Source organism: Xiphophorus maculatus, chromosome 1 (assembly GCF_002775205.1).
Source record: "Xiphophorus maculatus strain JP 163 A chromosome 1, X_maculatus-5.0-male, whole genome shotgun sequence".
Taxonomy (NCBI): domain Eukaryota; kingdom Metazoa; phylum Chordata; class Actinopteri; order Cyprinodontiformes; family Poeciliidae; genus Xiphophorus; species Xiphophorus maculatus.
In genome coordinates this window covers 32,049,152-32,064,216 of record NC_036443.1, presented here as the reverse complement: position 1 = coordinate 32,064,216, position 15,065 = coordinate 32,049,152, and the positions used below count along the sequence as shown (strand labels likewise).

The window sequence follows — 15,065 nt, the reverse complement described above, 5'->3', positions numbered from 1 at the left end:
AATGATAAGTAATAATAAACCTAAAGAGAGAAAAGAAACAAGAGGAGCTGAAAGAACTGTATCAACAAGAGTTCAAAGGTTGCAGAAGGGCAACTGTTGCTGGGCAACAAGGCAATTGCAATTCTGGATGCTTGGTTGGATGGAAGGATAGATGGATGGTTGGATGGATGGATGAAGGATGGTTGGTTGGTTGGATGGAAGGATAGATGGATGGTTGGATGGTTGGATGGATGGATGGTTGGATGGATGGATGGGTGAAGGATGGTTGGATGGATGGTTGGAGAAGCGGTCCAGAACCTGATGAATGGAAACTGTTTGGGTTTCTGAGGGGGATCATCTGGCTCCAGCGATCCATCAGAATCCATCTTTCATCAAACAGCCTGGATGTGAGAACCGCTGCTGGTAGAACCGGGTCGGGTTCTGGTGGAAGGTGAGCTGTCAGCAGGAAACAGGGAGACGTGGTGAGGTGGCAGCGAGTGGCAGCCAGACGAGCCCAGAATAACTCGGGCCGGTCCAGGTTCAGGTTTAGACTAGGCCGCCCTGTAATCAGCCGCCGCCGCCGCTCTCTCATTTCCCTCATAGAAACCAGGCGAGGGTCTCCGCCCGCAGGCCGCCTCACAGGGTTCCTCTGTCCTTGGCCCCCATCTCCCTCTTTCCCTGTTTCCTTCCCTGTTTGAGCAGTTTGTGAGTTTTTCTGGAGATTTAAATCAGATTTCAGATGGGAGGTTCAGTTGTGACAGTGGGGGTTTCCTGGTCCCCCCCTCAGTCAATGTTTGCTGCTCTGTATCTTGCTACGTTGGTGTGAACATGACCTGCAGCACAGCAGTTTCCATCCAGCACATCTGGAGCGGCTGGCGGTTAAATCTGGAGCGAGTTTATGAGGGCGAAGCCGCAGAGCTGCCGCTCCGCCTACAGTTGCTCTGATATCCACACATCTGCTTCTGTCTCAGTGTGTTTATGTGACGCCGCTGCTCAGACGGAGGCCGCTGTCTCTGCTGCAACAGCAAAACCAAAACAGGAGCGACAGAAACTAGGAACCTGCTCTGGGTTGATGAGTTGCTGTTGGTGTCTGTGTCAGACATCGGAGCGCTGAGACCTCCAGGTGGCCTAGCGCCCCCTAGTGCCATCTGGCGCCCCCTAGTGCCCCTAACAGTTTTTAGCGCTGCGTTGAGCCCCTCTAGCGCCCCCGGGGGCCAGTGCCGCGCTGCATGACCTCAGACTGGATTGACCTTGCTTGCGATGGCCGTCAGGCGTGGTGCAGAGCCGGTTGCTATGGTTACTGCTGTGACCTGATTGTTAGAAAAAAAACAATAAGGGGAAACTTCAAAGAGGGCTGCTCAGTTGCCTAGCAACAAGGCAGGCCTGCTCCGCCACCATGCTTCCCTGGTTTCATCCCTCCATCCTGCCTCTCATCTCTGCGTTTATCCCGACCGTCAGAACCTTTCAGTACCAAGTGGACCGACCCGTTCAGCACATTTCACCGTGCTGACGGTTCCCTCCTTGCCTTCTTCCACCGGTTCTGGTTCTGGTTCCAGATTAGAACCTCCTCGTTTTCCTGTCTATTCAGCAGCTGATCTAGAGCTTCAGGGAAGGGCCTGACCTCTGACCCCCGCTCTGTTAGCCACTGTGTTAGATGCATGGTTAGTGGCTCTTTTAGCCTGTTCGCCGCTCGGTTAGTGGCTCTTTTAGCCTGTTAGCCGCTATGCTAGCTACTCGGTTAGCTGCTTGGTTAGTGGCTCTTTTAGCCTGTTAGCCGCTCTGTTAGCTACTGTGTTAGCTGCTCGGTTAGTGGCTCTTTTAGCCTCTTAGCCGCAGTTTTAGCCTGTTAGCCGCTCTGTTAGCCACTGTGTTAGCTGCTCGGTTAGTGGCTCTTTTAGCCTGTTAGCCATTCTGTTAGCTACTGTGTTAGCTGCTCGGAGAGTGGCTCTTTTAGCCTGTTAGCCGCTCTGTTAACTACTGTGTTAGCTGCTTGGTTGGTGGCTCTTTTAGCTTGTTAGCTGCTCTTTTTTCCTGTTAGCCGCTCTGCTAGCTACTGTGTTAGCTGCTCGGAGAGTGGCTCTTTTAGCCTGTTAGCCGCTCTGTTAGCTACTGTGTTAGCTGCTTGGTTGGTGGCTCATTTAGCCTGTTAACCATTCTGTTAGCTACTGTGTTAGCTGCTCGGATAGTGGCTCTTTTAGCCTGTTAGCCGCTCTGTTAGCTACTGTGTTAGCTGCTTGGTTGGTGGCTCTTTTAGCTTGTTAGCTGCTCTTTTTTCCTGTTAGCCGCTCTGTTAGCTACTGTGTTAGCTGCTTGGTTGGTGGCTCATTTAGCCTGTTAACCATTCTGTTAGCTACTGTGTTAGCTGCTCGGATAGTGGCTCTTTTAGCCTGTTAGCCTCTCTGTTATCTACTGTGTTAGCTGCTTGGTTGGTGGCTTTTTAGCTTGTTAGCTGCTCTTTTTTCCTGTTAGCCGCTCTGCTAGCTACTGTGTTAGCTGCTCGGTTAGTGGCTCTTTTGCCTGTTAGCTGTTGTTTTAGCCTGTTAGCCTCTCTGTTACCCACTGTGTTAGCTGCTCAGTTAGTGGCTCTTTTAGCCTGTTAGCTACTCTGTTAGCTACTGTGTTAGCTGCTTGTTTAGTGGCTGTTTTAGCCTGTTATTCGCTCTTTTAGCCTGTTAGCCATTCTGTTAGCTACTGTGTTAGCTGCATGGTTAGTGACTCTTTTAGCCTGTTAGCTGCTCTTTTTTCCTGTTAGCTGCTCTGCTAGCTACTGTGTTAGCTGCTGGCTTAGTGACTCTTTTAGCCTGTTAGCCGCTATGCCAGCTACTGTGTTAGCTGCTTGTTTTGTGGCTGTTTTAGCCTGTTATTCGCTCTTTTAGCCTGTTAGCCATTCTGTTAGCTACTATGTTAGCTGCTCGGTTAGTGGCTCTTTTAGCCACTAAAAGAGCCACTAACTCTGTTAGCCGCTTTTTTAGTTTGTTAACCGCTCTGCTAGCTACTCTGTTAGCTGCTCGGTTAGTGGCTTTTGGATGGAAGGATTCAATTTATTACCTGATTATCTCTACTGTTTTCATCATGGATCAAACTTTTTTCAGAAATGTAATCTCTGATTCTGGACTCAGATTTCCAAAAAATATTTCATGATTTACATCTCTCTCTTATGCACACGCAAAATTCTGATTCTTCTCTCAGGTTTCCTCTCCTACACTTCATGCTTCTTTGCTTCCACCTGGTGGCAAGCTGAGGAACTGCGTGACTCACCTGCAGAAACCAGGCCCAATAGTTCCACACACACCTGTGAGATGAGCTCTGCTTTACCTGGGAGGTAAAATACACACCAATGGGAACCAGAGTTTCTTGTTGACTTGTATCTGCTGTGAGGTCAATCAGCTGTTCAGATAATTTATGTTGCTTTGTTTCTGCTTTTACATCCATCAAACATTTTGTGGACATTGTGAATGTTTTTGTTCTCTCATTTGGTGTTTGTTTTCTTACTGGATTATTGTGTCTCATCATGTGACCTGTCTAATTTAACACACTGGTGTAAAAAAAAAGTGTGTGACCTTCAAACAAAGGAGGAACACGAAGCCAAACTGTCACGTTGAGCGCTGAGCCAAAAAGTGATTCTGCTAACACATTTTCTCACCATATGTTTTACTTTTAGCATGTTTGAAATGATCCAATTAACACGTAAAATTTAACAATACATAGTTATCTAAAGTTTATATTGTCTTACTCTTAGTTTGAACTGATTGTGGTTTTGATGCCCAGACCAGCAGTCTCTTTATTATGCCCAACAGTGAAGGCCTATTCAAAGTAAAACACCCGAGTATCATGCAGCAGATAGATAAAACTGGACCATTTTTCCTGACAGTTTTTACAAAATGACGTTAATTTCTCAGTTGGCTGATAAACTCAGGAAGGAAACAACCACAGCTAATGACTTTGATTGGGTAAGATGTATTGCATCACTTCCTGTTCTCGTACTTTGTAGAGCTGTTTGAGTCTTTCTTGAGTTAATGTAGTTAATATTTTAACACATATTTTTGTTGCTACATTTGGCTGGTAAAGCTTTATGTTTCAGTTTTTTTCAGCCTATAAGAGCTAGTTAGCTTGGTTAGCCTAGCACTAGCTTAGCATCAGCGACGCTATCACTACATCTCCTCTTGTCTGTTGCAGATTGTGAGTTGTCCCCTGCTTCCGTTAGTGATAATGCTGTAATAAATGTAATGTTTTTGTAAGATTGGAGGCTCGGCCATCTTGAGAAGGCAGCAGATAGCGTAATACCCTTAGCCAGCATAGCGCCCTTAGTCAGTGTAGCGTCCTTAGCCAGCATAGCGCCCTTAGCCAGCGTAGCGCCCTTAGCCGACGTAGTGTCCTTAGCCAGTGTAACGCCCTTAGTCAGCATAGCGTCCTTAGCCAGCGTAGCGCCCTTAGCCAGCGTAGCGCCCTTAGCCGACATAGCGTCCTTAGCCAGCGTAACGCCCTTAGTCAGCGTAGCGCCTTTAGCCAGCGTAGCGCCCTTAGCCAACGTAGCGTCCTTAGCCAACGTAGCGCCCTTAGTCAGCGTAGCGTCCTTAGCCAGCGTAGCACCCTTAGCCAACGTAGCGTCCTTAGCCAGCATAGTGCCCTTAGCCAACGTAGCACCCTTAGCCAGCGTAGTGCCCTTAGCCAACGTAGCGCCCTTAGCCAACTGTTAACCTTTCCTGCTCAGTCTTCTGACCGTGGTCGGAGGACACAGGGGAGTTCTTCCTCCAGGGCCGAAGTGAAGTCTACTTCGGGGTTAACTCCTTCATACGCCTTGTACATGAACCACACGGTGGCACGAAGGTGGCTGGAAGTTTACTTTTAATAGCGCCAGCTTACAGTTGGAAGTTAACAGGGTTTTTCCTTTAGCTACTGCTCCGGTCGTCGGCTACGCTCACCCCTCCCACATACTGTCTCTTCTTCGCTCCCCCAGCCTCCCGGTTCTTCTTGTTTACAGCTCGCAGCGCCCCCCTTCGGACCGGAGGACGGCTGCCACACATCTCGCTCAACTACACTCAACATACACACCACTTACTGAGCTATCATCTCATACAGTAGAGGCACTTTCCGCAACACAACGTAGCGCCCTTAGCCAACGTAGCGTCCTTAGCCAACGTAGCGCCCTTAGCCAGCGTAGCGCCCTTAGCCAACGTAGCGCCCTTAGCCGACGTAGCGCCCTTAGCCAACGTAGCGCCCTTAGCCAGCGTAGCGCCCTTAGCCAACGTAGCGCCCTTAGCCAGCATAGCGCCCTTAGCCAGAGTAGCGCCCTTAGCCAGCGTAGCGCCCTTAGCCAGAGTAGCGCCCTTAGCCAGCGGCTCCTCAGTACAGTCGGAGCAACCACAGGTCAAGCTGTCTGATCTGACACAGATCTATAGAAGTACACACCACAGATGCTGTTACCGTTTTTATTGAAGCTGAAGCCACATCGGAAAATATTTTCAATTATGAGCCAAAAACTCTGTGTACAAATTCTGCAGATAATCTCCAGGCAAATTAGATAAAAATTTAGCTTAGTTAAATTTGACATATTTCAGTTAAATCATGAACAAATTGAAGCTCTTTGGTTAATTTTAAAACAAGAACGTATCAGAGTGTTGAGAAGATTACAGTAACTGAACAAATCACAGTGAAGTCGGTCGGCTAAATGTTGACCACTCCGGCTGTTTGGAGTGATTCCAGATGGGTAACCGGTCCAGTTCAACCAGTTCACCTCTCCATCCGCCCCCAGGCCGCTGGAGGATCTCTGGGTCCTTTCGGCTTCTGGATGCGACAGTTAAAACCTGACAGAAACCAGAACAAAACACGCTACTTTTACTAGAAACCCAACGGCACCGTCTAATTCCTGAAGACAAAAACACTTCATGTATTTCTCCTGACTGTGCGACACGAGGCACAGACTAAAAGCAGTCGAGTTATCTACAAAATAAACCGGGTGCCTAATTCAGTTTATATAAATATAAATAACTTAATGAGAAACCATTTCTAATGTGAGAAGAAAGAAAAGAGGAGAGGACTGAAGATAACAGCCTGATCTGTTTCTACACCTGCAGAAAGAGAGAAAAACAGAGAAACCATGGCAACAAACATCTGCTTAACGACAACAATGTCACTGAGAAGCACAGGGCGCTGCTTAACACGCTTAGTGGCAACTGCAGCCAAGTAGAGAGAATCTGAAAACACAAGATCTGTGTAAAGTTTGTCCGTGCGCGCTGAGCAGCAGGTGAGCCACAGAGCCCATCTGCTCCAGGTGAACTGACCGATGCCTCCAGGTGTGAAGAAGCTGCTGACGTCTGAGGCAGGAGAGGAAACATCTTCATAGTCGTTATCTGCTTCTGCTGGGAAACACAAGTCACATGGTCACGCCTTCAGCCCCGCCCCTGCAGACACCTGGCCGCCGCTGCTGCCGCAGGGACTGACCTGGCACCAGGTGAAGGTCCTCCCTCTGATTGGTCGGGGCGGCCATGTCATAAATGGGCGAGGCTGAGGGGAGCGAGGTCAGCAGCTTGACCTTGGGCTTCACAGTGCTGTAGATGGGAGCTGCAGACGCTGCACTGAAGTCGTTGTCATAGTGATGGGATGGCGGCAGGGTTCTGGAAGGAGGAAGGAGCTGATTAAAGATGGAGGAAACGTTTCCATGCCCTCCCGGTACTAACTGCAAGCAACACACCATGCTACTACCTTTGCAAAGAAACCATCAACTTCTGGAACATTTTCTTCACTTTTATTCATGATTCAGCAATTTTTACATTAGCTTAGCATAAATGCTCCTCTAACCTTCTGCTTTGAGGATGCTGTAGCTCCTCAAGCTAGCGGAGCTTGAGGAGCTACAGCATCTGAATTAGACTGGCAGCCAAACAGAAAAATCTGAGTGGAAAAATCACATTTTATTTATTTAAACTTAGATTTCATAATAAGGACTAGGTTAGATTAAAAAACCTGGTGGATTAAATCTTATTTTTGACCTTTTTTCCATCTCAGTTCTCCCTCGGCGCCCCCGGTGGCCTCCTAGAGCACTGCAGCCCCCCCACTTTGAAAATCTTTGGTTTCATTGGTCCAAAGGACCTGGAGGCCGCTGCTTTACCAGGACAGAACTTTAACCTTTCGCTCCCTGCAGAGCGCATGGAGACACTTCCATCCATGGACTGCAACCGGACCAGAACCTCAGTTCTGGTCCTGCAGGGAACCGTCAAACAGTACGAGGACTGCAGGTCCGTGGAACCAACTGGGTCTGAGGTTCTGGGTGCTGGACCGGACGTCTACCTGGTTCCTGGGTTGGACCTGGGCGTGACCATGGAGGAGTAGGACGGTTCTGATGTGGTCCGGTGCGGCTGCTTGGCCTTGTTGACCACAGCGTAGGTGTCATTCATGGCGGATGAACTGTGGACAGACAGAAGACGGGTCAGAGACAAACGGACCGGGACGAGGACAGACTGGCGCCTTAGAGCTCCAACATCAGGACATAAACGCAGCAAAGATGTTCTTTAGTTAAGAGGATCCGGGTTCAATCACTGGTTCTGGTTCTGAAACTGACTTCAGTACCATAAACTCCAGAATATATTCAACCTGGATCCACCAGCCAGTAACCAGTAACCATCATGGAGGATCTGATGGTTCATCGTCTTCTGATCAGAGAATCTCCACCAGCTGAATATTTACGTTTCTACAGGAAGTTCATCTGCTCTCCACTTCCTCATCCAGCTGTGTGGTCGTCATGGTTATGCTAAAATTCCTCTTAAGGAAGACCTGCCTAATTCCCTTTCTCCTCTCCAGCGCTCCTCGAGTCCTAACTCCATCTTTTATTGACCTTCATCCTCCTCCTCCTCCTGTGCCTGGTTGCCACGGTAACATGGCAACATATGGAGATGGTGGGATGGCGACGAACAGAAGAGGTGAGAAAGTGTTAATTCAACACCTTGGGGTGAAACATCCCGTCTGTCTCTGTGGAGCGCAGGAGCACACACACACCTAAACACACACACACCTAAACACACACACACACCCCAACACACACGCACACACACCTAAATACACAAACTGGTTTCTACCTGTTGACGGATGAAGATGCAGCTGCTGAGGTTTTCTTCTCTCGTTTTTTCACCTGTAGACAGGAAAGGATTTGAATAAGTGCAAGGTTCTGGAAGGTTCTGGAAGGTTCTGGAAGGTCCTGGAAGGTTCTGCAAAACTGCCTCATTGAAAAACCATTTGTTCCAGAAACAAAAACATGAATCTCATCCAGATGTTTTCTGATTAGCATCTGGAGGAAGAACAAGACTTTCATGTGAAACGCCTGACAACACGGATCAGGGTCGGCTCACGTTTCAGCCACCGGGCGTCACAGAGTCTCCTCTGCAGACCAATGAAAGTGCAGCTGCTGCAAGATGGCCTAGTCAAAGTCAGACTGAAGTGCTGTAGCGGGACCTCTGAGTAGACAAATTCAGACTGAAGGAAACTCCACCGTCTCCATCTGGGTCAGAGGTTCATGCTGAAGGAGCAGGCAGAGGGGTCAAGAGGTCAGGAGGCGGCAGCCCTCAGTAGGGTCCGCCTCCAGCCGCCGGTCGCCCTCATTAACGAACCGACGCTCCACAAAGACATCAGTTGGTATCTGAGTTTGAATAAAACTGTTAATACCTTTGGCCTATCAGACCGAACGGTGCGAAGCCACGCCGGCTCTTTGACAGAGTTTCCTGTCTGAACGGGGAAGGAGAAGATATTCAACCCCGATCAGCTGAAGAGTCGAGCGAAGAGGAGACCTGAGCCCGGCTGAGTCATCAAGCTACCAGCGGAGAGCAGATCAAGCGATCGGCCGCCGTCCTCCTGGACCCCGATTCTGTCTGTGATCTCAGCCGCTTGTTGTCAAGCTGCTGCTCTAATTTTCATACAGGAAGTCAGTACAGCACTTCCTCTTTCTGCAGTGCTTTGAGAGGACTTCCTCCAGCGTTGCACACTAGAATCTATTTGTTGAGCGGTAGAGCCCAGAGGGCGGCGGCGGCGGCGTTACCTCCGGCAGGTTGCTGTAGAGCCGGTCCTCAGGCGTCTGCAGGAAACGCTCCAACATGCCGGCGGCCGCGCTGAAGATGAACCCGTACTGGTCCTGGAAACACAACCGCAGTCAGAAACACTCCCTGGGTCGCCTCTGCTGGTGGAGGTGGGGCCGTGGTCTGGGCCGGGCCGTCTGCTGCCTTCAGGCCCGGTCCAACTCCCAGACCCGGCTGTCCAGCTCTGGACCGAGTCATCCCAGGAGAGACAGCTGGAGACAACCGAGACCTGAAGGGAGCGAAGACGTCCCAGTGCCATTTAGGACAACTGAAGACGGGTCCACATCGTGGAACCGGACGTTCTCGTCAGGGAGATGCTGCTGCTGACCAGAACCGACGTGGAGTCCTACCTTGGTCTGGACTGCCGAGGGTCTCTGTCTCCGCAGCTCCAGGACGAGGTCCAGGACCCTGAAGTCCTTGGTGATCTTCTGCAGGATGGAAGAAACCGTCACCATTCTGAAGCCTTGCAGAACCAGAACCAGAACTAGAACCATGTGATGAAGCTCACAGGTCTCCTCCAGGTAAACTATGGGATGGAGTCCAGGTGGTCGGTGACAAAACTTCCAGGTTTTTCCCTCTGACCTCTGCCTGACCTCCTGGAAGTGATGTCACCGACCAGCTGGGCTCCTGCTGGGGGAAGCCTGCTCTGTTGTCATGGGTTACCTTGGTAACCAGAAGGTCATGGATGTAGTCCAGAGTGCAGATGACTCCTGTCCTCCCACAGCCTGCACTGAAACACACACACACACACACACACACACACACACACACACACACACACAGAGAGACACACACACACACACAGAGACACACACACAGAGACACACACTTAGCAGATGATCATGTCCATTGTGCCATCGATAGCAGGTGTTACCTGCTGCATATTCACAGCCTCCTGCTCTGTGTGTGTGTGTGTGTGTGTGTGTGTGTGTGTGTGTGTGTGTGTGTGTGTGTGTGTCTTGTTGAATGTTAATGACCAGCTGACCTGTGATCAGCCTGTTGGCACAAACAAGCTGCAGAGATGATATGAAGTTTAGCACTGATCAGAGGACGACACAACGTCTCACTATGTCTCTGTCTGACTCTCTGTCTGTCTGTCTGTCTGTCTGTCTCTCTGTCTCTCTGTCTCTCTGTCTCTCTGTGTACCTGCAGTGGACCAGGACAGGAGAGCGTTCGGCTCCCTGGCTGCTCCTGGCTCGGTCCAGCAAGTCCAGAATCCCGGTTGTCTCATAGGGGACGTCGTGGTCCGGCCAGGACAGGTACTGGAACTGGACCAGCGAGTGGACGTCCTGCGGGAGAGGAAGAGGAGCGAGGAAGGTGTGACCTGAGCCGGGGGCCAGCAAGGTGAGCGCCTACCTGCTGGTAGCAGACCACCAGGGTTCGCACCACGACGTCCTGGTTGGGCCGCGACTCCACCTGCTGGACGTTCAGAGGAACAACACGTCACATTTGGCCCGCAGGACGCGGAGGACGGAGAGGACCGGGCCGTTACCGTGGTGACGGTGAAAGGTCCAAACGCCGCAGACTGATGAGGAGCTGCCCAGTAGCACTCACATTTCCTCTGCAGAACCAGAACCAAACCTCTGTCTCATGTTTTATACACATCAGCCGTAAATGTCTCAACAGGAAAAAAAAATTAACATTTGAAATAATTTGAATAAAAATAAGAAAATGAAACGATACCTTTCCCATCTCGATCTCCCTGCAGGCCATGACTATGACCTGAAACACAGAGCCAGAAGTTAGTCTGACCCCTGAGGACAAATGTGGACAGGTGCAGCAGGTGAACTGTCTCTGGCAGATAAAGCTGCTGTCCTAATGTTGGTTAACCTTCCTGGTGGCTAAACGAGTCTGTCAGATGTAGAAGTTATCGGTCTATCAGCCAATCAGTGGCCTTCTCTCCCTGCTGCAATGGCTGCCGCCAGGAGATGATTTAGGCTGCATTCAGACCAACCAGGATTAGATTCCTGAATCAGAAAGTTCGAGTTTTTGGGGAGGTCTGAATGCAAATTTGAATTCCTAAACGGACTAAAAAACCAAACTTTGATCCGCCTATAAACCTCGGTCTGGGTCCGGTTGAACTTTAAGTGAAGTGAACTCTAAAACGGTAGAAAACCTGTCTGAATGCAACCTGACTAGAAACCGCTACGCCACCACGGCACGCCCCATTGATCTGAAATAGGTTCATCTTGAAACTGTGACTGCACCAACCAGCCGGCAGTGCCCTTTGACCCCTGGAGCACCAGGTCCCAGAATGTGTGTGCAGGTGTTATGAACCCTGCTGAACACATCAGTTTCATCTTCCTTCTGATTGGTCCTGTGGCTTTGGTACGGGGTCAGAGGCCAAGCTGCTCTCTGACAGGAACCAGAACCAGTTCAGCTGGCGAATAATTAACTTCTCTGCAACAGTTTCCTCTAACTGAAGGAGGAGCGCCATGTTGGAGCTGGGGACCAGACTACTTCCTGGGGATCCGCTCTTCCTGCTAGCATGCTGACCTTGATTTTGTGCTGCCAGATCATCCTCCAGAAGTCAGTCAGAGTGGAACTGAGGGGAGCCTGGGAGGCGATGTATCTGCAGTCACCCGTCGCCCCCTGCAGGACAAACAGTGCTGTTACAACCAGAGATTTCTCACAGCAGCAGGAGACACCTGAGTGGTGAGCTGCATCACCTGGACGAAGCTGGCGTTGATGTAGTCGGAGTCAGAACCTGAAGTCTGCAGAGACAGAACCACCCGGGTCTGATCATCTGGATGGAGAGACGGGGTCAAAGGGCAGAGAGGCGTTAGAGCTGAGCAGGAAAATACAACACACTTCTACTGGGCAGAGAAAAGAGACGACGAGGACGGAGGGACGGCGTCTTCATACATGGTAGGATGTCCTTATATCGGTTCTTCTTGGCGTTCTCCTTTAGGGATCCAACCTCTGTGGTCAAACTGTGATCTTTCTTTAACTGGAGCGACTGGGAACGCACCACCTACACACACACACACACACACACACACACACACACACACACACACACACAGGCAGCAGGTAGGTCAGGTGTGTAACAGATCCAGGTGTGTGAACTGATTTCTGAACATTTTCATTAAAGATCTTCTCTGATCTTTGTTTTTTAATAATTGCTTCCCTTTATTATTTGTTCTTTGTTCTTTAAATCATGTTTTATTTTTGTCATTTTTACTCTGATTTGTAACAGAATTGATTGTTGTTTAATTAACCAAGTATTTCAAACTGGTTTTCTTACCTGGGACTTAGTTTACTGGAAAGAGCATTACCAGTGAGATTTATAAACTCTGCTACGTGTTGCGCTAGCAAAGATCAGTCAGGACCAATAAACACTGAAGGGTCCAGTAAGGGACTGGGACCATCTGGTCAGAGCTGGGAGCAGAACTGGGAACAGAACTGGTTCCCCTCCTGTATGACCGGTTCACGATGAACCGGCAGAAACCGAACGAGGAAGCAGAACTTCCTGTGGCTCAGAAACCAGAAGCAGAAACCCGGTTCAGGGAGTCAGAACCTCCGAACCAACAGGGACCAATGTGGACCAGTAGGGACCAATGCGGAGTAATGTGGACCAGTAGGGACCAATGGGGACCAGTAGGACTGAAAGGGACCAACCTGATCCAATCAGACCTGCTAGAACTCAACAGCCGCTCCGAGTCGCTTGACGCTGTGGAGTGGTTTTTGGGTCACAGGAAGTAAAACCAGAACCTCTCACTCTGATGAAGGTTTGACCGTCGTGTGCAGAATTACGGCTGGAGAAAGCCCAAGTCAACATACCCTGACCCTTGACCTCTGACTTTCAGGCACGGTGGAGGAGGGATGGTGCTGTGAGCCTGTTCTGCAGCCACAGGCTCTGGTTCCATGATTTGATTGGATGAATCATGAACTGCTGTGGGTTCTGTCTGTTCAGTCCAAACCAGTCCAAACCAATCCAATCTGGATCCAGTTTGGATTCAGATTGGATTCAAGTTGTCAGAAAGTTTCTCTGGTCGCTGTTTTGAGTTCAGACGTGTGAAGCAGAGGAAAAGCAGAGCGATACTGTGAGTGTTAAAACCACGGCGCTGTTAGTGGTTAGCTAGCCAACCTCTGAACAAACAAGTCGCCGCGGCAACAGGGGATGTGGTGAGACTGAGGACAAGCTCGTCTAAAGATGGGACAGGATAGAAACATCTCTGTGTTTAAAGGTTGCTGGTTCAGATCTCAGATCTGCTGAACTCGACATGATGGCTTCTCATCTACAGACGGCTAAAGGAGGACTTCCAGGAGGTCAGAGGTCAGACTGCAAGGAGTCAGAAGGGTTTCTCTCTGCTGCCGGCTCTCTGGTCCCCAGAGAGCCTCTGAAGAGGAATAGAGAGTTGGTAGAGGTGGTATCATGCTGTGGGGTGTTGAGCTGGAAGCAGCAGAGGAAGACAAAGCAGAGCTTCACCTGTCAGTTCCTCCTCTTCAGGTAGAGACTTTCTGCTGACCTTTGACCCCTGGCTGGTACCTGCTTGTGTTTCCGCTTTGCCTGGTAGTAGGAAGGTTGTTGGTTTGAATTCCGGCCAAGTCGTTCTCCCTGAGCCTGTGTGTTTCTCTCCAGGTACTCCTCCAACAGCATGCTGGTTGTACCGCGCCTCTTCCCCGACCCCTGACCTCTGACCCCCAGCAGGATGTAGCTGCAGAAGATGTGTGCGGAGGTTTCTGTGATAAACTGATAAGTCAGTAGATTTTAATTCATCTTTAATCCTCTAGGAGTTTCCACACCTTCCTGTAAATACTGCAGAAATCCCAGGGAACCCAGAACGGTTCCTGGTGGAACCCCAACCTGAACGACCAGGCAGTGAAACAGTGAAATGTTTAGAAAGTGCCTGCATAGTTTAACCAAATGAAGCCAGCAGCAGCTTTCTGCTGGTTTGAATAACCGGCTCAGAGAAATGCTGAAACACTGGCAGCTTTTTCCAGGGAAGTTTCCCTCTGAGGCGAGCAGGAAGAGAACAAACCGTCTCCCTGGCGCTCCAGGCCCGGCGGTGCTGCCGTCGGGAGTTAAAACCGTTTCCCAGCGGTGACACTGACCTGGTACTCCCGCTCCACGGCGGCCGGGTCCACGGCCCTCAGGGCAGACAGCAGGAGATCCATGGCCGGCTCCGGTCGGCAGCTCACTCTCACTCTGACTGTGTCTCAGTTCTGCCTCTGACTTTAACCGTCAGTTAATAATTTAGCTCCTCTCTCACCTCACAACCAGGAAGTGAGGAACCTGAATGAAACAAACCGCTCCGGACTGATTACCTCACTGGCTGTTATTGTGTCACTTCATCGCAGGAGGAAACACACAGCTGCTCTCTCACTGTGGAGCCACGTTTTCACCTGCAGCCGGTCAGAACCGGGCCAGTTGCAGAACCAGAACCCTCCTTAACGACGGCAAACGGAAACAGGCCTTTCAGCCAAACACCGGCAGACAGAAAACTACTGCAAACCTTTCAGAGGAGAAGAGAAAGAAGAAGCCAGACGGCAGAAACTACCATGAAGAAGAACCGAGAGGCCAGCGGCCAAAAACACAACAATCTAATAAAAACATGAGAAAAAGCACCAAAGATGTAAATTAATGTCACCATTTTAAGAAATCTCCAAGATACAATCAGCTAATTTACCCATTTCAAATTTATCAGGAATTTCTATCATTGATTCAATTATGAATTTAGCTGAAATTTGAATGATAATTTGAATTTGTCATTACATGTTCAAAGCCTGTAGTGATATAAAGTAAATATGTTAGCTATTTCTAGCAAACTGAATTTCTCATTGTTAGTGGGCGGGGCTAACACTGCTCAATGGTGATTGGTCAGCAGATAGAGGATTTTTACAGGTTTTATGGTGAACAGGAAATGTTCACCATAAATCATTTGAAGATATAATTAGTACAATTGACCTTGATAATTACATATTTAATCACGTGATTGGGTGTTTGGCACAGTTATACAAATAGATACGATGTTCTTATTCAAGCTATCGATGAATGGATGCAAAAAGCGGCCAAAGTCCAAA

At 49.5% G+C, this 15,065-nt stretch overlaps 1 protein-coding gene across 2 annotated transcripts; it reads right to left on the bottom strand.

Annotated features, from left to right (window-relative positions):
- Positions 1 to 5,394: 5,394 nt before the first annotated feature.
- ptpn18 (protein tyrosine phosphatase, non-receptor type 18) lies at positions 5,395 to 15,064 on the bottom strand. 2 transcript variants are annotated; one of them, XM_023353135.1, is made up of 16 exons: positions 14,097 to 15,064; positions 11,904 to 12,012; positions 11,708 to 11,784; positions 11,535 to 11,630; positions 10,722 to 10,760; positions 10,531 to 10,599; positions 10,395 to 10,457; positions 10,185 to 10,327; positions 9,702 to 9,768; positions 9,389 to 9,466; positions 9,002 to 9,094; positions 8,049 to 8,101; positions 7,264 to 7,380; positions 6,421 to 6,593; positions 6,261 to 6,338; positions 5,395 to 5,783 (listed from the first exon to the last, which is right to left on the bottom strand). In XM_023353135.1, the coding sequence occupies exons 1-16, from the start codon at positions 14,157 to 14,159 to the stop codon at positions 5,710 to 5,712; spliced, it is 1,392 nt and encodes a 463-aa protein (XP_023208903.1). In that variant the 5' UTR covers positions 14,160 to 15,064; the 3' UTR covers positions 5,395 to 5,709. The 2 variants fall into 2 exon arrangements, with proteins under 2 accessions (XP_023208903.1, XP_023208961.1); XM_023353193.1 differs by having other exon boundaries at positions 10,395 to 10,454.
- Position 15,065: the final 1 nt, after the last annotated feature.

What these genes read in the sequence shown, in the direction of transcription:
- ptpn18 (XM_023353135.1), bottom strand. Translation starts at nt 14,159, where the DNA reads ATGGATCTCCTGCTGTCTGCCCTGAGGGCCGTGGACCCGGCCGCCGTG. An exon ending in CCGTGGAGCGGGAGTACCAG is followed by an intron (nt 12,013 to 14,096) that starts GTCAGTGTCACC and finishes GTGTGTGTGTAG; the next exon opens with GTGGTGCGTTCCCAGTCGCT. An exon ending in CCTCGGCAGTCCAGACCAAG is followed by an intron (nt 9,095 to 9,388) that starts GTAGGACTCCAC and finishes TTGTGTTTCCAG; the next exon opens with GACCAGTACGGGTTCATCTT.